At 40.6% G+C, this 23,503-nt stretch overlaps 1 protein-coding gene across 1 annotated transcript in view; it reads left to right on the top strand.

Moving 5' to 3' along the window:
- Positions 1 to 7,804: 7,804 nt before the first annotated feature.
- The window catches only part of hibch (3-hydroxyisobutyryl-CoA hydrolase), a 77,665-nt gene continuing 61,966 nt past the window's right edge, over positions 7,805 to 23,503 (top strand). Inside the window, exons 1-6 of the mRNA XM_003217419.4 lie at positions 7,805 to 7,956; positions 13,875 to 13,917; positions 14,856 to 14,996; positions 17,687 to 17,771; positions 19,168 to 19,248; positions 20,022 to 20,074. Coding sequence (XP_003217467.1) covers positions 7,925 to 7,956; positions 13,875 to 13,917; positions 14,856 to 14,996; positions 17,687 to 17,771; positions 19,168 to 19,248; positions 20,022 to 20,074 — 435 coding nt within the window. The 5' untranslated portion in view covers positions 7,805 to 7,924. The remainder of the gene's footprint in view (positions 7,957 to 13,874; positions 13,918 to 14,855; positions 14,997 to 17,686; positions 17,772 to 19,167; positions 19,249 to 20,021; positions 20,075 to 23,503) is intronic.

Below are 23,503 nucleotides of genomic sequence, written 5' to 3'. Positions count from 1 at the left end.
ACATTGCATCTAAAAGATAGCACTTCAATACAGTGGTGCAGATTTAATCTATTTTGAACAAATATTAAGAAAAAATAGAGACATAACTTAACAACATACATATTTAACTCTTTTAAAAAGTGGGGAGAGCAATGAAGAGAAGGATGGTTGAAGACATACATCCGAAACATGGACAGATACACCAACAGCAATTTTATTCTAGAATAGGAATCTAAAATAGTAGTGTGGAAGACATGGCTCTCCAAACCTGCTGGACTGCAACTCTCATCACCACCATTAACTATGCCAGAAAGGACTGATGGGAGGTGCAGTCTAGTAACATCTGAAATATCACACAGTCCCAATTCCTAGAATAAGGAATGAATGGAAAAGTCAGATTACAATTCCATGCAGCACTAACTTCAGCTGTTCATCCCCAATAGGAAGCCAGCCAGGACCCAAGAAAGTAGTGATTCGTGGACATGTCTAAAGAGCCGTGGAAATGTCGTATTAGTGTATATAGTTTTCAGGTGTTCAGCATCCAGTCTCATTTTTTGAAAAATGAAATTATGGCTCCTAGTTAAAACTTTTATCACCACAAATTATAACTTCAAAGAGTTAGTAGACTGATCTGAGCATGAAAGGGGTTAATTATATGGCTAGCCTCAGAGCTGTTTCGTGCTAGAGTGGGAGATAAAGCAGGAAAGTTATTTTGGGCTCCCCCTGAATGATAATAAGAGCATAAAGACATCAAACGCTGTGTTGAATTACACTCAATGTGATTGGCACCCTCTGGAGTTGCTGGAACTGCAGGCTGGGTCACTAAAGAGCTATGGGATCATTATCAGCAGAACCATTGAGATCTAATGTACTCTCAATAGTGGTGGGGGTTTTTTTTTGTAAAGACTTTAAGTAAACCTGAGAAACAATCACAAAAAACTGAACTTAAGAGCAGTGACTTCTCTTGATTTAGAAATATTTAAATGCTGTACAAAGTCATTTTCCCAGAATGATCAGATGCCTATGGAAAGCTCATAGGGACAAGACATCTGCAGTACTTTATTAACTCTATCCCTCAGTAAGTTGTTTGAAAGGAATTCTGCCTGGAATTCTGCCAGTCATCAGGACTAGTAGTACCTATCTGAATTCCAAAGGCCTGGATCTCTTGCCTTTCAGGCTCAGTGATCAGTGAATGACTTCAGATATTGTGAAAAATAGAGACACTCTCTCCCTATCCTTTTTCTCTACACTTTGCATATTTTATACGTGCCTCCCCTTCCTAAACTCTCCTTCCCTCATGAGTTTGTGATCCAATTTGGAAACAAGCCATCATGACTGAATCACTGAAATGGAAAAGAGAAAGGACCTTGAATTTGATGTCAAACATCTCCAATTTGGAAATGATAAAGGAGAACCTAATAGCAGCATTGAACTCTACTAAAGGGATTGAAATAAGCAAGGCGGAAGAATTTATTTTTAAAGAAGCACAAGATTGCCATCTGGGGCATTTTGTGGGCATTTCTCCAAGATAACAATTTATATTTTTATCAAGAAACTGCATTTGTGGCAGAGCTTTTGGACCTTTTGCCCTTCAGATTTTGTTGGACTACATCTCCCATGATCAATGAGCGTTTGTAGTGCAAAAAACCATATTATTCTTTCACTTTTTGCACTACAAGATATGTGCAGTGTGTATAGGAATTTGTTCATTTTTTTCAAACTATAGTCCCCCCCCCCCCAATAGCCTGAGGGACCATGAACCAACCCTCTGCTTAAAAGGTTTGAGGACACCTGATCTATATCCTCCATAAAAATTCCAGTGGAAGATGACCATAGAGTCAACCTAGAGATTCCCAAAGGTAAAATTTTAATCAAATCCACAAATAATCAAATCTGCAAAAATCCAATCCACAAATGTTTAGAGCCAATTGTAACATGAAACCTTCTGCAGAGGACTAAGTGCATGACACAATTTTGTCTATGTCATCACAACTGGTGGTGTAATGAAACTAAGCCTTAGGACCTTTGGGGTTAGCAAGAGTGATGGCATTATCTGCCATCCTACATAGTTTCCTTGTTCCCTCTGAGCTTGTTTGCAGCAGCTCACCGTGGGTGGGATGATGTTTTCCAGCAGCAACAATACAGTGCTGTGAGCCATTCTTATTGTGTAATGGAAAACTGGCTTAGTTTTGAATGAGCAAACACTAAGATTGATGCTTGTTACAAAAATCTGCTCCTGATGAAAATTATTTTATCACCATGGAATTCAATGCAACAGTGTCCATTTTTTATCCTCTTTAAGAATGTGGCTCCAGGAACTAATGATGGACACAGTCATGTCTGAATTTACAATGCCACCCTGGGTTCTGAGGAAGTGTGAACAAATATAAAAGCTGGATCCAAATGAAACATTTGATGGTGGATGGAGTTGTACTCCTTCAAAGTGTGACTTCTCAAGATAGCTCATAAAACAAGGAAGGTTGTGGTGGTAACTCTCACATGTTTGTTTACCCTAAGAACTTAACTTCAACGTGTTTTATTAAAAGGAACCATAATATAACCCAAAGAAAACTTGAACAATACAGGGCTCTCTTTTAGTTTGGTTGCAACAATAACAACAAAAACAAAGGCAGCAACAGGGTTCTATTCCAACTGGATGGTAAATCTGCTTTAGTATCCAAACTGTGGAGCTATCCAAGTTACTCAACCCTAGCCCCCAAACAGGTTCAGCACCTTAGACAGCTCTTAAATTTTCACAATCCCACTAACATGGTGACTACAAATTGCTGGGGCAGCAGTAGCTCTTCCCCAGCAATATCTGTGCTGGAGCTCTTCTAGTATCAAGAGCTGAGATTTATTAAACAAGCACAAGATGAGCCGAGACCATATTTACTAGGAGTATACAATTTTTTGTTCGTCCTCGTAAGTCATATCAAATTTGTTAAATTCGTACTTATGAGGTGATATCTGAGGCGTGGGCGTAACCTGCATCAAAAACTTAAGAATCAAGACTTACCCAATACTTTTTTGTTTTCATTTTGTAAATCTCAGAATCCTCCCAAAGTTAGTTTATTTTCAGCACACAGAAGCTAAGCAAAGCCAAAAAAGGCTGTCTTTCCTCTTTCAATTAATGGCCTCTTGTCATTAGAAGAAAAGCAGGGAGAAAGCAGAGTTCCCTGGGAAAGAAAACACAGAATTCTGGAAAATGTAGTTTGGGAAGGCAAGGAGCCCTATGCCAGAGAATTCAAAAGGCCCTGCCCTAAACTACATTTCCCAGAATTATACTCAGCACCAGAAAGTCTCAATTAGGAGAGGGGAGAGATTTGTCCCTCCTTAGCAGCAGCCTGCCGAGTTGCAATAAATTGTTGAATCTGAAAAAAGGAGGCCTGACTGATACTTCTAGTAAGCAAATCTCTGTGCTGGGCTGGGAAGAAATCCCTAATTGGATGGCTCTTAGGGGTCCTTTCCAACTCAATAGTTCCTCCATTAATATTAATTAGTTTAAAAGCTGGATGGCCATCTGTAAGGAGGTTAATGGTGCCCTTCTGCTTGGAAGAAGGTGTTGGGCAAGATGGTCCTTGGGGGTCACCTCCAACTCTTCTATGAAAATGTAGAATTTGTTAATTTTGGTTTCTATTGGTTAATATGGGAGACATTCAATGAGATAGCTGTTGTGGCAATTTTTGTCAAAACTTTAAAAGATTCCCTAAAATCAGTAGATGCATGAATACTTCTGAAAGTTGGGGGAATGATCCCCTGTTATCTTGTGTCATTGTATAGAAAATTCAAGGGGATAGCTCTTGTAGTTTTTTTTTAAATGTTGTTTATAAAAACTTTGAAAATTCCCCAAAATCCATGGATAAGTGAAATATTCTGAAATTTGGTGTGCTATCAGTGATAAACGTGTTCTATAACTGTAGCAAGTTTCACCCCAGTAGCTGTAAAATGAGGGAGAGAGGAGCCCCTAAAATTTCCCCACTTGCACAATTAATATAATGAAAAAGTAATAAAATTTTGCTTCTCTCAGTATAGTAATAAAATTTTCACTAATGATAATTTAGAAACAAAATGCCAGCACCTCCTAACTTTTGAAACATTTTTTTTTATCTATCACACATGCTTAATTACATATAAGAAAAACTAAACTAAAATCTGCTTGTGATTAAACACCTGTAGTGGCTATAGAGGAAACTACACAAAAGTCAACTGCAGTAACTAAGTGCAGAGGAAAAAATCCAAACCTTGTTTATACAGTAAAGATTATATGACATTTATACACATAATAAAAGTGAAAATATTTATGTGTGTATGTGTCTGGGGTGCCCACAGACAGGCTCCCACTTGCACAAACAGCTATAACCCACAGTGCTGAGAAGCCACCAAAAGCACTCCCTCCAATGACATTTCAGGTTACAGCAAGCACCATGAACATGTAGCCCAAACCATGTCAATGTCCTCCAAAATACTACGGCCCATTACCCAAGGAATGCTTTCATTCAGGGGCATTTTCACCCTAGATTTTATGTGTTTCCTCCACTGCAAACATCCCAGTGTTCTATTCTCTCTCCATTGATGTGGAATTTGCATGACCCTGTCCACTGCCTTCCACTAAACACTTTTGCCCCGGTGGTGAAGTGTGTTAAAGCACTGAGCTGCTGAACTTGCAGACTGAAAGGTCCCAGGTTCAAATCCCAGGAGCAGAGTGAGCACCCGCTGTTGTTCCAGCTTCTGCCAACCTAGCAGTTTGAAAACATGCCAATGTGAGTAGATCAATAGGTACCGCTCCGGCAGGAAGGTAACAGTGCTCCATGCAGTCATGCCGGCCCCATGGCCTTGGAGGTGTCTACGGACAACGCCGGCTCTTTGGCTTAGAAATGGAGATGGGCACCAACCCCCAGAGTCAGACATGACTGGACTTAACGTCAGGGGAAACCTTTACCTTTTATTCTTTTCAACTTTGTCTACATAACAAACAGAGCAGAACTGAGCAACAACTAAACATACTGGAGGGTTTGGGGGGTTGACTCCACATGATGGCAATTGTATTTCACCCTGCATCAAGTCCGATCACTGTGACCCCCACTGACAATGGAGCTGGATCACATTTGGTGCACAGAACCCCCATGACCAAAGAGAAATACTGGACAGGTTTGGGGGGAATTCATCTTGATTTATAGCCAATGTAGGTACTGGGATTTATAGTTCACCTGCAATCAAAGAGCACTCTGGACCCCACCAACCATTGACCTGGAACTAACTTGGCACACAGAATCTCCATGACCTTAAAAATATTGGAGGTTTTTGGATTTATAAGAGTTGTAGTTCACCTACACCCAGAGCGCACTATGAACCCAAACAGTGATGGATCTGGATCAAACTTGGCATGCATACCCGATATGTTCAAACTTAAATACTGGTGGGTTTTGAGTGGAATTGGCCTGGACATTTTGGAGTTGTAGGTACTGGGATGCATAGCTCACCTGCATTCAAAGAGCACTCTGGACCCCAGCAACGACAGCCCTGGAATCTACACACAACCCCCATGACCAACAAAACATGCAGGAGGGCTCTGGGGAAAATTCACCTTGATTTATAGGAATTATAGTTCACCTGCACTCAGAGAGCACTGTGAACACCAACAATGGATCTGCACCAAATTGGCATGCATACCCAATATGCTCAAATTTGATTACTGGTGGATTGGGGTGGAATTGGTCTTGACATTTGTTAGTTGTAGGTACTGGGATTTATAGTTCACCTGCAATCAAAGAGCACTCCAAACCCCACCGATGATGGACCTGGACCTAACTTGGCACACAGAACCCCCATGACCAACTGAACATACTGGAGAGATTTGACGGAACTGACCAACCATGGTGGGAGTTGTAATTCATACTCCAGCTGGAGAGCATAATGAACCTTACTGATGATGCATCTAGAGTATATTTGCCCAACATGACAAACTTTAAGTATTGATAGAGTTTCAGAGGGTTAATCTGGCATTATGCATTTTGGGAAAAAAAGTGACTTCTTCTAATAACCTGGGAAATGCCAGGTACCAAGCTATATAATGCATTACACCATGTAATAAAATTTGAAAAATTTTCTGTTCCTGGTTTGAAAGTGTTATTTCCTGTTTATTTCTGCAGTACTTAAACATACTTCAGAAACTTGGTTTTTGTGGTTGCCACAATCTATATTGAATTGGTTGATACTCTATAGATATTCATTGAAAAACGAGAGCAAAATATGCTGCAGGGTGTCCAGCAAAAACAAGTTTTGGCAGTTTAATAAACTTTTTCCATGTTTTTGTGATAGAACCAATTATGAAATGACGTTTATAACCTAGGGACAGAAATTATGTTACATAGTACACACCAAATTGCGAGTGATAGCCAGTACTCCAGAAGACAGGAGCAGAATCCAAAACGATCTTAACAAATTAGAGAGATGGGACAAAACTAACAAAATGAAGTTCAACAGGGACAAATGCAAGATACTCCACTTAGGCAGAAAAAATGAAATGCAAACATACAGAATGGGGGATGCCTAGCTTGACAGCAGAACACGTGAAAAAGATCTTGGAGTCCTTGTGGACAACAAGTTCAACATGAGCCAACAATGTGATGCTCCGGCAAAAAAACCAAAAAAAAAAACAACCAATGGGATTTTGGCCTGCATCAATTGGAGTCTAGTGTCTAGATCCAGGGAAGTCATGCTACTCTTCTATTCTGCCTGGGTTAGACCACACCTGGAATCACACTGTGTCCAATTCTGGGCATCGCAATTGAAGGGAGATGTTGACAAGCTGGAAAGTGTCCAGAGGAGGGCAACTAAAATGATCAAGGCTGGATGGCCATTTTTCGGGGGTGCTTTGAATGCGATTTCTCTGCTTCTTGACAGGGGGTTGGACTGGATAGACTATGAGGTCTCTTCCAATTCTAAGAATCTATGATTCTAGTGTTATATGAAACTTATATGTATTCAAAAGAGCAAAAGCAGTGAAGGGATGCAGTGACCATAGCGGCCTCCAGGTGGCGCTGCGGCAAAAGGCATCTGACATAGAGAAAGGGATCAGGATGAAAAGGAAAGTCCTCACGTCCTTTCTTTTGCAGAGCTAGAAACTCTATTGCAAAGACTTGGAAGGAGCCCCGAAGAAAATCCTGGAAGAAAGGGCAAAGGCAGATTTACTTCTAATGCTAATAAGTTTTTTTATAAAAAGATCAGAGATTATTTGCATTACTTGAAAACCAATTATGAAGACATTAGGATGGCTCAAGATTTCCCATGCCTTAGTTCGGACTTTAATCTGAATGGGAGACGGTAGTAAAAAAAAATCAGAATGAATGCACATTGTAGCTGTCATTGTAGAGACATCACTTGCACTTCCCAAATTATTATTATTATTATTATTATTATTATTATTATTATTATTATTATTATATTTCTTACCCGCCTTTCCTCCTGGCTCGAGTCGGGTTACAAAATAATTAAAATACACAAACACAGCAAAAACACTACAAATACACACACTAAAACGTCCCTCCATAAAAGTTACATGGAACAAAAAAAAAAAAAGTAATGTTTCCAATCAATCTTGCAATGTTCATCTCGCTGCCATGCAGGAATGTAAGGGTGGATAATATAATGTAATAGAACTCTAACAGCAAAGCAATTATGTCAAAACCCTGCTTTTCGACATTGATTCCTACGTATGGGCTGCCACTCTTCTTTCTGATTTCTCCGAAGCGGACCCGGAAATTCCTCGAGCGCGTCACTCTAATCAGTAGTCTATGTCTTCTGCGCTGCCTGGTCCTGCGCGACCCACCGTTCTAGCCCGCTGTCTCTATGCTCCAAAGTTCGGATTCTTCAGCAAGAGTGACGTCATCAGGGTGCGCGCCGCCTGCCAGTGTTTGCCCATGTGTTTGGTGTGAGGAGGGCTGCGATGGAGCTAGTGCTAAAGCAAGGGCTTCCCAGGTAAATTTCCAGGGAAAAGGGGGGGAGGGAGTGGAATGACAGCTTGACCCCACTTTAAATCCCAGGATTCCATAGCCTTCAGCTCTGGCACACAAAGTGGGTTCGAACTGCATTAGTTCTACGATGTAGATCAGGTATGGGCAAACTTGATCCCTCCAGGAATTATGGGAGTTGGAGTCCAAAACAACTGGAAGGCCCAAGTTTACCCATACCTGGTGTAGATGCACCCTAAGGTTCATCCTTTGCTCTTTCTCCCTCCATTGTCCTGAACTCTTCTCCTGCAGCCAAGCTTAAGAAATGCTCCTGGAAGGATTAAAGAGTCTGGGTTGAGTCTGAGTTTTCCGAGCTGTCTGGCCATGTGCCGCAGCATTCTCTCCTGAAGTTTTGCCCACGTCTATGGCAGGTATCCCCAGAGGTTGTGAGGTCTGTTGGGAACTAGGCAAGTGGGGTTTATATATTTGTGGAATAATGTCCAGTGTGGGAGAAAGAACTTTTGTCTGTTTGAGGATTTGAAGTGCGAATATTGCCATTGGCCAGCTTGAATAGAATTGAATAGCTTTGCAGCTTCAAAGTCTGGGTGCTTCCTGCCTGGGGGAATCCTTTGTTGGAAAGTGTTAACTGGCCCTGGTTGTTTTCAAACACAAATCAAGGCACATGAAAGGCACTGCAGACTAAGCTGAATAAAATCTCACATTTTCTGCTTTGAACTGGAATATGTGGCAGTGTGGACTCAGATAACCAGTTCAAAGCAAATATTGTGGAATTTTATGCCTTGATATTCTGGGTTATATGGCTGTGTGGAAAGGCCCAAATTCAACCTGAGAAGCCAGCTATAGCAGAGCATCTGATGAACCACCCTGGGCACAGCATATTATTTGAGAACACAGAAATGCTGGATCACCCCAACTACCACCATGTCAGACTTACACAGAGAAGCCATTGAAATCCACAAGCATGTGGAGAATTTCAACAGAAAAGGATACCATGAAAATGAACAAAAACTGGCTACCAGTATTAAAAAAAATCTAAAATCAAGACAGTACATGAAGAGCAACACTCAAAAAGTAGAGGAATTCCAAACAAAAATCAAGGCCAGCTAACACCTCCCAACAAAGGATTCCCCCAGACAAGAAGAAGCCAGGCCATGAAGCTGGCCAGGACGTCAGTGCTAATCAAGGTGATCAGTTGCAACATTCACACTTGCCTCAGATGAGAGTTCTTTCTTCCACCCTGGACCTTCCACAGATATATAAACCTCACTTACTTTGTTTCCAACAGACGCCTCAACCTCTGAGGATACCTGCCATAGATGTGGACGAAAGCTCAGGAGAGAATGCTTCTGGAACATGGCCACACAGCCTGGAAAATTCACAGCAACCCACTGATTCTGGCCATGAAAGCCTTTGACAACAGATTAAAAGCAGTTTAAAAACCTAGTTGGTAGATCAAAACCAATAACTGTCATTAAGGTCCTGTCCATAAACCATTCATTGTGTGGCAGCCAGATATTCAAGTGTCTCCATAAGCCTAGGAGCATAAGTAAGTTTTTAATTCTTCTGAAAGAGGAGAGCATGCGGGCCATTTTACTATCCTTTGGGAGAAAGTTCCAAACGTGAGGTATGGCTACAGAAAAGGCCTCTCTCGTCCCCACCAACTGGGTTTGGGATGGGGACGGGGCTGAGAGGAGTGCCTTGCTTGATGAACAGTGTCCGGGCAAGTTCATATGAGAAGAAGGTGGGCAGTCAGGTAGTCTGGACCCATACTGTTTAGGGCTTTAAAGGTAAAATTTTGCCAGGTAGCAAATTGGGAGCCAATGGAGCTGCCATAACATGGAAGTTGTTCTCTCCTTGTACAGCACTCCAGTTAGTAACCTGGCTGCAGATTTCTGGACCAGCTGAAGCTTCCAAGTGATCTTTAAATGTAGCCCCATGTAGAACATGTTGCAATAGTCCATATGATATATAACTAAGGCATGTACTACCATGGCCAAGATACAGGCGCAGCTGTATTAGCACAATTTTTAATTGTGCTAAGGCACTCCTGGTCACTGCTGACACCTGAGGCTCCAGGGTCAGCAATGAGTCCAGGATAACCCCCACTCTGCATACCAGTGACTTCAGGGGAAGTGTAAACACATTCAACACAAGTTGTATCCCTATACCCTGATCTTCCTTATGACTGACCAGGAGCACCTCTGTCTTGTCTGGATTTAACATCAATCTATTCACCCTCATTCTTTCAATGGAAGTAAGGATAGTCCCTGATGGTGGAATAAACTCAAGTACAGCCATGCAGTCATGCCGGCCACATGACCTTGGAGGTATCTATGGACAACGCTGGCTCTTCGGCTTAGAAATGGAGATGAGCACCAACCCCCAGAGTTGGACACAACTAGACTTAATGTCAGGGGAAACTCTACAGGTACTTCTGAAAGCCAAGCTAGACTCAACACTATTATTGTTTATTTAAACAGATAGTTTTTATCCTTCTGTAACATTACATTTTGTAACCTATCTCCGCTGTAGTGGATGAGTCTTTGTATTTAAAAGCAGGGTCTCTTCGTGTAATGTTTTGACTTACAGTGCAGCAAATTATATACAAATGCTATAAATCATGGTTTCACAGGCTTTACATCTGAGTCTCCATTAAAAATACAAATGGAAAGGTGGTTTTTTTGAAATTCTATGAAATTTTGTTTCACCTTTGGCATTGCAAAAGAAAATTGCCTGACATTTTAAGAGCATACGTTTAAATAAAAAATAATCTGTGTTTTCTTTCATTTCCCCCAATTACTGAGAAGATGCAACAAAACTGAAAATAACAGTAGAATAATTACCTTTCTAAAGATCAGGTTAGAGTAAATATTGCACCTTGTTTCATTTCTAGGTTCTGCTCAGATGCTGGGCAGATGTCTTTTTATATTCCTCATTAGGCCTCCTGTTTAAACCAACATTGCTGCTATCATATAAAACAGCTCTAAGAGCAGAAAGGAACATTTGTGATCATGCTTTTAAAATAAATATTAGCTAAAAAGGAGGAAAGTGGGCTTACAGAATGAGATCAAAATACTATTATCTGATCTGAAAAGTTGGGAAAATTACTGTTTTGGATCACTACTCCAATAATCACTTCTAAAATATGGATTTGGCTTTTAAATGCCTTTAATTTAATCTTTTAAACTCTAAATTTTAAAAATCTGTTAAATATGAAATGGTTATAATGTGAATTAGTTGGTCTGTGTTCAATTGTCTGAATGTCTTTGTTGCTTGTGTAAATGTAAATTGGGTTTTATCTTTTGGTTTATGTTATGTTGTATTTTATACGGCATTGAATGTTTGCCCCTCTATATGTTGTAAGCCACCCGGAGTCCCCACTGGGGAGATAGAGTGGGATAGAAATAAAGTCTAATTCATTCATTGTGAGTGTCAAGGCCTTGGATTGTGCTCTGTAAAATTGACAGGAACTGATGTGGCAAATATTTGAAGGCCAGAAGGTGGCAGCCTGCCATAACTGTTTACTGTACCTTTCACAAAGAGACATGGATCCTGTTGCACAGAGGTTGGCATTAACAATTGAAGTGCCCATTTCCAGGCCCCTCCTGTAGTGGCATATAAAATCCAGATTATCTGCTTTGTACTGAATTATATGGCAGTATAAAGGTAAAGGTTTCCCCTGGCGTTAAGTCCAGTCGTGTCCGATTCTGGGGGCTGGTGCTCATCTCCATTTCTAAGCCGAAGAGCCGGCGTTGTCTGTAGACACCTCCAAGGTCATGTGGCCGGCATGACTGCATGGAACGCTGTTACCTTCCTGCCAGAGCGGTACCTATTGATCTACTCACATTTGCATGTTTTCGAACTGCTAAGTTGGCAGAAGCTGGAGTTAACAGCAGGCGCTCACTCCGCTCCCCGGATTTGAACCTGGGACCTTTTGGTCTGCACGTTCAGCAGCTCAGCGCTTTAACACATTGAGCCACCTTAGGCTCCATATGGCAGTGTAGACTCCTATAATCCAGCTCAAAGCAGATAGTGTGGATTATCTACTTTGATCATCTGGATTAGATGGCGTCCCAGTGAACGCAGGCCAGAGAGACCGGGTGTGGTACGGGAATTCCCAATTTCTATTCCTGGTGTTTTTTGGGGTCAATTCCCAGAAGCCTCAGCTGCCTTAGATAGCCACCAAGAAATCTGGGAGACAAGAGTTCAAAACATCTGGAAGACTAAAGCATGAGAAACATTGATTTGAATCCTGGCTTCCAGAGTGGTAGTCAAACATCTTCGCTCAGACATGAAGCCGATTGGGTGGCCTTAGGAAAGTCACACACTCAGCTGCAGACAGAGGCGGTCGCAAGCCTCTTCTGTTTAAATATTTAAAAGGATGTCATAAGGAAGAGGGAGCAGGCTTGTTTTCTGCTGCCCTGGAGACTAGGGCCCCTTCTACACTGCCATATAACCACTTAATTTTATAATAAAAATAACTTCTCAAGTATACTTTCACTCGGCTAATAATTAGTTAGTGATAGGCTCCTGTTTTCTCTTTATGTTCTGACCTATAGCCTTTTCATGAGGCAGACTGACATGTATAAAGTCATGTTAAGGTGATCCAAGTCAAGCTGAATAATAGACCATTGTCTGAATGTTATCAAGAGTGATCTGATGATCAGTTTTTTCCCCTAAGCATTTGGGAGCTGTATCCTGCTTGGTGGACTGCTTCCCACTCAACTGGAAATTACTTTAGAGTCTATTTATGGGCCCATTTTACAGGTTCACTTATCTTAAGATGTGGGGAAAGTATAATATGTCCATGCTTTGGAGAGAGTTTGTTCAAGTTTCCTCTTTCAATTTTACATGGGTTTTTAAAGAAAGTTGAACATTGTGTTAGAATATAATTTATACGTTGGACCGTTGAGTTATTTCTTTAAAAAATACATATTGACACTCAGGACTTTTCATACAGCTGGTCATTGAGGTGTGGAGTAGGGAAAATAGAAATGTCTAGCAGTCATTTTGGATAGATACTGATTTCATAGGCTCTTTAATTAGTGTAAATTCACACAGTGGAGTCTGCAAACTTGAAGAATCATTTTGAGATGGCATGTTGAAAAATCTCTATTATGATGCTAAATCTTACCCACTGAATCCCTGAAGTTTAGATAAGTATTGACTTGCCAAATCTTGAAGATTGGCTTGCTGACCTGAAGGTTGCCAGTTCGGAATCCAGCCTGGGGAGAACGCAGATGAGCTCCCTCTGTCAGCTCCAGCTCCATGCGGGGGCATGAGAGAAGCCTCCCACAAGGATGGTAAAACATCAAAAAACATCCGGGTGTTCCTTGGGCAATGGCCCTGCAGACAGCCAATTCTCTCACACCAGAAGCAACTTGAGAAAGCAAGTTGCTCCTGACACACACACACAAAAATCAATTCAGTGTCTCTTCTACTTCGAATTAACTACTATATGTAGCTTTTTATTTTATTTTAAGTGTACCAGATGTATGTTGTATTTCATGTTTGTATTGTCTGTGCTTGATAAGGCCAACTGGCTAATCAATAAATTGTTGTATTGTATTGTACTATATGTAGCTAATCCAGGCATAGCCAACCTGGTGTTTTCTATAGGGTTTGGACCATAATACCCCATAATCTATGGCCATTGCCCAGACTAGCCTGACATTTTAAGTGTTATAGAAAAGCATCTAGAGGACACCAAACCAGGATGTCTGTGACTTTTGTGTTGTAAATTGTACCTGTAGCTAAAGTAGGGAAACAGCTTTGGAAGTATAAAATTAAAATGAATATATTAGGCATAATGAAACATAGGCTGTGCATGACTAGGAACAAGTTGGGCAAAAGCCTGGAAATTGATTGAAATGTTTACCTTGGCTGTGGCAGAGATATGGTTGACCTTGATTTTCTTCTTTTCAGGCTGAAGTCATTCAACAGGCTGCAGGTTATAATACAGCACTTAGTGAGTATAAAGGTCTCCTTTGTATTGGATGAGTTGGCATTGTGATAGCAAAACAAAGAATGGTGCAATTTATTGTGCAAAGCAAAAGTGTCTTGAGGCTTTGCTTTCATACTAGAAGTATGAAGTAAAACCGCTTTTGAAACTAAAGGGGGCCTTGAGAGTAATTTATGTTATGATTAATTGTTGTTGTTGTTGTTATTATTATTATCGAGCCGTGGTGACGCAATGGATTTAACCATTGTGCTGACTGAACTGCTGACCTGAAGGTTGGTTTGCGCACCTCAAGATTGCCAGTTCGAATCCATGAGATGGGGTTAGCTCCCGTCTGTTAGCTTTAGCTTGCAAGGACATGAGAAAAGCCTCCCAGCTAACACATCCTGGCGTCCCCTGGGCTACGTCTCTGTAGATGGCCAATTCTCTTACACCAGAAGCAACTTGCAGCATGTTCTCAAGTCGCTTCTGACACAATAAAAAATACTTTTATCTATACCCTTCTTTTCTCTCCAACAAGGAGATTCAAAGCAGCTTACATTAAAAGTCTTTCAGTACAGTTTAAAATCTACAAATATATAAACATTAAAACAGAATTAAATGTTGTTGGTATTAAACAATTCAATTAAAGACGATAAAACATTCAAAACTAAAAACCACTAAATCTTAAAAACTACTCTGAAGGAGATAAGGGCTCTATGGGTGTGCACAAGACTCCTAGATATGCACAGGGCTGGGGAACTGCAACCCTCCAGATTTTGTTTCACCTATTATCCCTCACTATTGGCTGGAGTTGATGGGAGGTGCAGTCCAACATCTGGAAAGTTGCATGATTCTCACCTCTGTTCTGGAGAACAGCATGCATCCTATAGTGTCATGAGCCAACTTGTCCTCAGCACAGTTATCGTGTTAGAAATCCTGACTGTGGTTGTTTTTATTCCATGCAGAGTATGTCTGGGACTGCAGATTCTTCACCTGAGGTTCTGCTTGAGAAAAAAGGGTGTGCTGGTGTTATAACCATGAACAGACCCAAGGCTCTGAATGCATTAAATCTTTCCATGGTTCGGCAGATATATCCACAACTGAAGGTTGGTAATTTGATTTAAATGAGCTGCCCAATCCCTATATTTCCAGGGAACGGGGTGGCAACAGACACAGGAATGGTCGCACCCCAGACCTATGACCAGGGCATCACACAAGAATCCAGAGTAAAAGCAAACAGTTTATTGTAAAAACATACAAAAGATATATAGTGAAAAGTAAAGATAAAGTAAGAAGGTGTAGAATCCAAAAAGTCAGCAATCAAATGTCTCTTGTAAATCCAAAAGCAAGACAGTTCAGGAATAGTCCCAAAATCCAAAAGCAACATAACCCCAGAAGCAAAACCTGAACAAGGATACACAACATAAACATGGAAAAACTCCCAGAATACTTGAATCCCAAAACCAAGACAAGAACTAGAGAACCCAGGCCTGGCTGTAGCTTGAAAGCCACGTTGCCTGAACTGAAGAGCAGAGTGATGTTAGCGCCTAATAAACAGACATGAAAGCATTACATCTACCCTGGGACTTTTGCTTCCCACAAAGGGGTGTTGACCTACAAAGCTGGCTATCTGCTCGAATTTGCAGACGAGCCTCCTGGCTTAGGTCAATGTCACCAGGTGCGTTCCCATGAGAATTTTTCATCAATTTGTCTTCGCTAGACTTCTTATCTGGAGGGGATGATTCCAACTTCCATAACTGGCCTTGAGGTTCAGAGGCAATTACATTCTCAGGCCATCAGTGTCACTCTGTTTAAAGTAGTTTTACTTTCTGGTTCTGCATCAGAATGAATCCCAGGAAAGCTCACAATCCCATCTGACTCTAAGTCATTAGGCAACCCATCAGCCCCTGCTGTGACTGTTGCTGGGCTACAACAGGAACTTTGGCAAAAGCTGAGGGCTCTTCCACATTGCCCTATGTCCCAGGATTTGATCCCAGATTATCTGGTAGTGTAGAATCATATAATCCAGTTCAAAGCAGATAATCTGGGATCAGATCCTTGGATATAGGGCAGTGTAGATCCATCCTCAGTGGGAATTGGTATCTCAACATTGCTAATCTGGATCAAACCCAGTCTTCAGAAGGTTAAGTTATTTTCTCCTTCTCTCTAAGTCTGCCCCTTCTCAGAAGAACGGTGAGTGAGACTCCTTTTACACCAAGAATGAGCAGAGTGTGGCCCTTGAGTTATATGTGACACTTAGCACCATAGGCATCACCTTCAAAGCCCCTCAGATCTCTGTTTTTTTTTTGAGAAATTGCTTTTGTGAATTTTTTCTCCTAAATACCAATCCATAGTCCATCCTAAAATGCAGCATTCTTCTTTCAAAAGGGCAAAAACTAGCCAAAATGGTGTACTGCATCCAACCAGTGTAGCCCACTGGTTGGGTACAGAAGTAAGAATGTTTTACACTGTTCAGGTTCCTTTCCTATTTTCATCTGCATTTAGGAGCCAGTTAGCTATTCGGAAGTCAGCTATATGTAATTTGCTCTTCTTTCCTCCTTCATGTGAGAAAATCTAATTCACAGCCAAAGTGCACTTTTGTTTGGGACCCTGATGACATGGGTTGTGGCATGGTTTTGATTTCTGACATTAGCCATTGGAAGGCTAGGAGCAGTTGTAGCAGTTATAGCATTTCAGATTGACACCCCTTGATTGCTCTTTCCATTTGAGTATAGACAGTGGAAAATGTGAACTGACTTTTTGGAGACTCATTGAACCTGAGGTGGAATCAAAATTCTGACTATGATAGTTGATCTGTCTAGCCACAGAAAACACTATGTAACATGATTTTTGTTCCTGTGTTATACAAATCATTTCCTAATTGGTTCTATTATAAAAATGAGGAAAAGGTTTATTAAACTGTAAAAACTTTGCTTTTGCGGAACATCCTACAGCACATTTTGCTCTAGTTTTTCAATGAATATCTCGTAGAGTCTCAATCAATTCAACCTAGTTTGTGGCAGCCACAAAAATGAAGTTTCTGGAGTATAACAACTGCTTTCAAAGTAAGTACAGCAAAATTAAACAGGAAATAATACTTTCAAACCAGGAACAGATTTTTTTTCAAATTTTGTTACTTAGTAAAATCAGTGAGTCAGTAAGAGCTTAGAAAAGGAAACATTCAGAAGTTATTGGATTACAGTTCCCATCATTAGTCACTGCTAGCTAGATTGTGTAGACCAGTGGTTCTCAACCTGGGGTCCCCAGATGTTTTTGGCCTACAACTCCCAGAAATTCCAGCCAGGTTACCAGCTGTTAGGATTTCTGGGAGTTGAAGGCCAAAACATCTGGGGACCCACAGGTTGAGAACCACTGGTGTAGACTGATGAACATTGCTAAGGCTGCAAACACTTACCTAGCAGCAAGTCCCATTGAACTCAATGGACCTTAATTCTGAGCAGACATGCATAACATTGTTTTCTAAGGGTCCTTCCACATAGCCATATAACCCAGAATATCAAGGCAGGAAATCCCACATCTACTCTGAACTAGAATATGTGGCAGTGTTGGACTCAGATAACCCAGTTCAAAACAGATATTGCGGGATTTCCTGCCTTGATATCCTGGGTTATATGGCTGTCTGGAAGGGTCCTAAGATAAGGTAGTGCTTTCGATCAATCCAGCAATGTTTTATGCATCCAGGACAATTTGACCAAAATATTTTTCTAGGGAAAAAAGTGACTGCATATTACTTATCTTTTGAAATAAAAGTTTTCCTTTATTTTGTTTTTTTTAGAAATGGGAACAAGATCCTGACACCTTTCTAATTATCATAAAGGGTGCTGGAGAGAAAGCTTTCTGTGCAGGGGGTGATATCAGAGGTGAGGATTTGAATGTCCCAGAGCTAAGAATCCAATATTATTCTATTTGGTGATGTTATCTCATATCAAAAAATGAGCACTCATATTAGTCTCACGCTTTGGGGCTTAAATAAGACAAAAATCACACAAGAGCAATGCCTTTATTGGCAAACCAAAATGCACAAAACAATTCATGCAAACTTTTGAAGCTCCACTGGCATCGTTATTAGGCAACATGTTAAAAATAATAAATAAGAAAAATGACAGTATGACATGCCTACAGTTTATATCAGATGTTGTTTCCGTTGTTGGTCTGGAGGGATGGCAGCGGATTGGACTGGATGGGCCTCTTCCAACTCTATGATTCTGTGGTTTTAATGCAGGCAGAGGCCAATCCCCTTCTTTTTTTGGCGATGTGCGGATAATAAAAATTAAACCCTGTCAGCAGCAGTAAAGTAAGTTCCCTTTAGATCCAGGATGACCCTGTATTTTGGCTTTTTGGGGTTGGGTCAGAAGAAGGGGATGGGCAGCAGCTGACTCTTTTGTGAGGCATTTTCACCTATAGATATCTCTGTCTGCCATAATCAGTTCATTATAGCCATAGCCCCTTGGGAAAGATATATGCATGTTTTTGTGGGTGGAGAGGCAAGGAGAAACAAGTGTTTGGTCACTCACTTATTTTGATTTTTCTCTGAATCACTGCACTTGAATTGTTATCTTTTTCTTTTAAAATTATCGTGATAATCTGCCTTTCCTTCAAGGCACTGAGTTAACATACATGGATAAATGTTCATCCTCTTAGTTTCACCATAACCCTATGACGTAGATCAGAAAAGCAGGGGTTGAATCTCAGATCTCAGTAGCTTGTTTCCCTTTGGTCAATTCGTTTAGTTCTGTAAGTTGCAATAAGAAGAAAATTATGCCAGTACTTGAGAACTAGTGTAGTGTAGGCCCCTTCTACACTGGCCTTATATCCCAGGATCTGATCCCAAGTTATCTGCTTTGAACTGGATTACATGAGTCTCCACTGCCAGATAATCTGGGATAATCAGACAACCTGGGATCAGATCCTGGGATATAAGGACAGTGTAGAAGGGGCTATAGTGATTTGAATGTTGGATGAAGACCAAGGTTTGAATCCCTTCTTGGTCATGGAAACCCAATGGGTGACCTTGAGCAAGTAACACTCTCTAAGCTTCAGAAGCCGGTAAAGACAAACCTACTGAACAAATCTTGCCAAGAAAACCCTATGATATATTCGCTTTAGGGTCATCTTAAGTCAGAAGACACACAATAACAACAAACTGGTGCAGAGTTGAGGCTTACGTGGTTTTCTTGGATATGTTGTGCTGTTTATCCTTAGTATTTCAGACTTTTAAGCATTCCAGTGACTAAATGTGACACTTTTTTTTGCAAGCTGTCAGTGAATCAAGGAGAAGTGGAGACCGTGTGGCCCAAGATTTCTTCAGAGAAGAATACACCCTGAACAATGCCATTGGTGTGTATGCCAGTCAGTTGAAGTGTAGTATGCATGAGAGGGCTTGAATGGTTATATTTGTGGGTATGCCTTCCTGTATTTAATCTGGCGGGTGTTTGAAAGGAGTCTTCAGAAGAGAAGCTGAAATGCTAGCCCATTGATTCTCCTACTGCAGCTTCGGCTCAGTGGGTGAGATAATCATTTAGAAATTCTAGAAGCACCCCACATTTGGCAATTGGAGGTTGTTCCAGACTGGGCAATTTGTAGTTCTCCAGATGTTTTTAAATTGGGACTGTCATAAACCCTGGTCAGCATAGTGTGAGGTTGAGGGAAATGGGGCTTTCCTCTGACAACAGTTGCTGACCCTGGACCTAAGCGGTGAACATGAAAAGTATATCCTAGTGGTAAATCCAGACTCACTGCCTTGTAATGTGTGAATGGGCCTGATAACTGCACAAAGGGGTCAACTGGTTAAATGAGGAATAAATATTACGGCGAACAACACCAACTATTTATTTTGTTCAGACTGGGGAGACAAAAGTTTCAAAGTACACTAAAATATATCTGACAGAGCATATCTATCTGTATATCAAAAACCATGCAAATGTGAACATATTTATTTCCATTAATACTGAAATAGAAAACATAGAAGCTATTCTTTCTGGAATTCAGAATGAAACGATTACATGTTGGGTCATCTCACTGGAAAATTTTTGTCATGTTATACAAGTGTACATGGTTGTTTTGTGTTTTGTGTTATTTTAAACATAAACGTATTACTGTATTTATAACAGGTACCTGCAAGAAACCATATGTGGCACTTATTGGTGGAATTACAATGGGAGGTGTAAGTAGAAATGTGTTTTTAAGACATTGGATTGATGTATTTTATTTAGTTTGAGAACTTTCAGTGGCTCAACTTTGCTGGTTTCAAAGGGTGATGTGTTAATAAAATTGACTAAAATTTTAGTGCTTCCAATATGCTCACAAATGTACTGTTTTCCAAAATGTACTGTTTTTTTAGTCTGAAAATGGTCCCAGCTCTTTACTTGTGTTATGGAAAGGAAAGCACACATTGGCTGGGGTGAATGTCCAAAGAGATGTAGGGAAAAGAAGGAATGGTTTTCCTGGAAGGACAGAAATGCTTAACCGAGAGAGATTCTAAGGCAAGAAGAAGCTTTGTGGCAGACACCAACGACTAAATGGCTGGAGGGAGAAGATGAGACAGTATATGTGCTGCTAGGCAGAAACCTAAGGAGAAGGCAGGTACAAGAGTGCTGAGGAAAAGTAAGGAAATGCCATAACAGGACAGACAAGTGTAAACACAGTAGGGCCCCTGCATTTTCTGAGAGGAGCATCTAGAGAGAAAGAACACTAGGTGTCGCTTGTCCTAATACTGCAACAATGCCCAGCCCTGATAAAGTTCTTGGCTTCTGTGGAATTGCATGTGTAGTACCTGTAAAAGTCTTTTTCTTGTGTGTGTGTGAGTGTAAAAATATTTTTCTTCTTCTCCTACTAACCTTCTCTGTTCAGGCACCAAATGTTCTCCATTGGCAACAGAAAGGAAAATCCCTTTGTAGTTCCTCTTCCAACAGACACAATTCCACCACTTGTTATCAGTCTCTTTCCCCTTCTTTTGATCCTGTTAATTAACAGTGTACTATAACTACTTAGTGCAAATTAACAAGGGGCTAGATTGAGTCCACTTGGTTTTATAAAATTATCATTATTGGGTTGCTGTGAGTTTTCTGGGCTGTATGGCCATGTTCCAGAAGCATTATCTTCTGATGTTTTGCTCACATTTGTGGCAGGCATCATCAGAGATGTAAGGTCAAACCTCACAGAGATGTGAGGATGCCTGCCACAGATGTGGGCAAAACATCAGGAGGGAATGCTTCTGGAACATGGCCATACAGCCCGGAAAACTCACAGCAACCTAATGATTCCGGCTGTGAAAGCCTTCAACAACACATTATTATTATTATTATTATTATTATTATTATTATTATTATTATTATTGCTATTATGTTTATTTATGCCCCACTTTTTCTCTCCACCAGGAGACTCAAAATGGCTTACATTAAAAGCATTTCAATAAAATTTAAAATCTACAAATATACAAACATTAAAAGAGAATTAAATATGATTGGTATTTTAAAATTCAGTTAAAATCTATAAAAACATATTCAAAACTATGAATTCATTAAAGAATGACTGGAACCTTTTTCCTAGAACAAGGTCCAGCTCTTTCCCTAAATGCTTTCTTCATATTTAAATGCAACATCAACATTTCCTGTCCACCATGTTTAAGTCAGCTGCTTCTCCTTTTGGCTTCAAGGAACTGTGCCTTTATCTTTTTTTGATTAAGATCTTAAAATGGAGCCATCGTTGTTTTTCAAATGTGTAACTGCAAGTTTGTTTGACAGCATAACGTCTCCTAACTTTCTTGTTCTGATCCTTGTGGGAATTTATGTCTTAACTGCTTGGTTTGACATATTTGACAAAAACAGCAAAAGAAGGGGGAACGTATGAGATTGTCTCCATCCATTAGTGTCTAGCAGGAGTAAGTTGAGTTTCCTACAATGTTCTAGGCTCCATGGTGCTACAAGACATGGCTGGGACTGGTCTGTTGATCTTTGTTACACTTCATTTTTCATGATTCTCCTTAGGTTTGGTTTGAGAGAGGCTGAAAAGACTGTGATTCCAAATGTGTTGTGTATCAATATATCTCACAGTGTCACGCCCAGGCAGCGGAGCACTAAGAACCAGACACAGAGGCCAAATATAATCTAATATCTTTATTAAGGAAATATTATAGAAGAATAAAAACAAGTAGAAAATGTAGTCCAGGAATAGACCTTTCAAAGAAGGTCAAATATAGTCCAGAATTATTTTGTCCATTATATTATATTAGAGTTCAAAGTTGTAATCCTATAACTGAAACACACTCTACTTTCAAGCCGTAGAGTGGGGAAACGTCCAACGATTTTTTCTGAGGTTCAAAGTAAGGCCAAGGCAAGAACTGGAGACAAGACTAGATACTTGAGACAAAAATCCAAGGCTGGAAACAAGACGAGATAGTTCTTGAAAACTTGGCAAGGCAAAGCGAGGCACGGCGAAGGCAAGGAAACTGGGGTTGTAGACTTAACGCAGTCTACACTAGGAAAGGAGCCGAAGTTACTCCTGAAGTTGATCAGTTGACTCCGCATGGATTTCCCTGTGTGGGTAACTTTTAAGAGCTTCAATCTTCCTGCAAAGCAGGTGTCCAAAGCTTCCTTTCCCAAGGGAAAGAGAAGCGAAACACATATTTCTGCAGCTGCAATCCTCCCTGCAAATTCCCAAGAGAAACTTGGCTAATTAGAGTCTTGTTTGGCTGCTAATCTGAGACTTCTCCTTGTTATTTCTTTCTCGCCCCGACTCGCCGCATAGGAATGTTTTCTCGAAAAGGGGTGAGAAACACTGGGAGAAACCGATTCAAGGTCTCTTCTAATTAAGTCCTGGGTAGATTCGTCAACAACAGGCATCTGGAAGAAATCCGTCTCTTGCTGAGACGGCAGAAAACCCATGTTTTCGTCATCATTATCCATGATGGCATTAGGATCAGAACTCTGAGACCCATGAGACATCACACACAGTTTCTTTGGCTTTAAAGTCTTCCTAGTCTTTAGTTATCATAGAATCATACAGTTGGAAGAGACCACATGAGCTAGCTAGTTCAGTGGTTCTCAACTTGTGGGTCCCCAGATGTTTTGACCTTCAACAGAAATGCTAACTGGCAAACTGGCAGGGATTTCTGGGAGTTGTAGGCCAAAACACCTGGGGACCCACAAGTTGAGAACCACTGGCATAGACCTTCTTGCTTCATTTCCTTTTACTTTGTGAAGAGCTCCCTTCACTCAAAGAGCATTTAGTGTTGTTGTTACAGTAGGTAATGAGTTCAAACCAAAATTGTTTATCAGCCATGCTATGCTCTTAAGGTATTTAATACTTAAGGATCTTTCACACTCGAGAGTGCATTGTGGAAAATTGCAAACGAATCGTGTTTTATTTTCTTGGGTATTGAATCAGTTCTGCAGATGTTTTCTTGTTTAAACGATCTGTCTTTCAATGAGATATACCAGAAGGGAACAGAGGCAGAAAGATGGAAACATCTGCCAAGATAAAATACTATGGGGCAGGCCAGGATGAAAAGCAGAACATTTCCAATTAATGGCAAGCCATTGAATTCATGTAGAAGGGGAAAATGGAGGATTAAATGAATTGTCTTATAGTGGTC

The sequence above is a fragment of the Anolis carolinensis genome, chromosome 1 (genome assembly GCF_035594765.1).
Source record: "Anolis carolinensis isolate JA03-04 chromosome 1, rAnoCar3.1.pri, whole genome shotgun sequence".
NCBI lineage: Eukaryota > Metazoa > Chordata > Lepidosauria > Squamata > Dactyloidae > Anolis > Anolis carolinensis.
The sequence above is the reverse complement of the archived record's forward strand: the minus strand, read 5'-3'. Positions and strand labels throughout refer to the sequence as shown.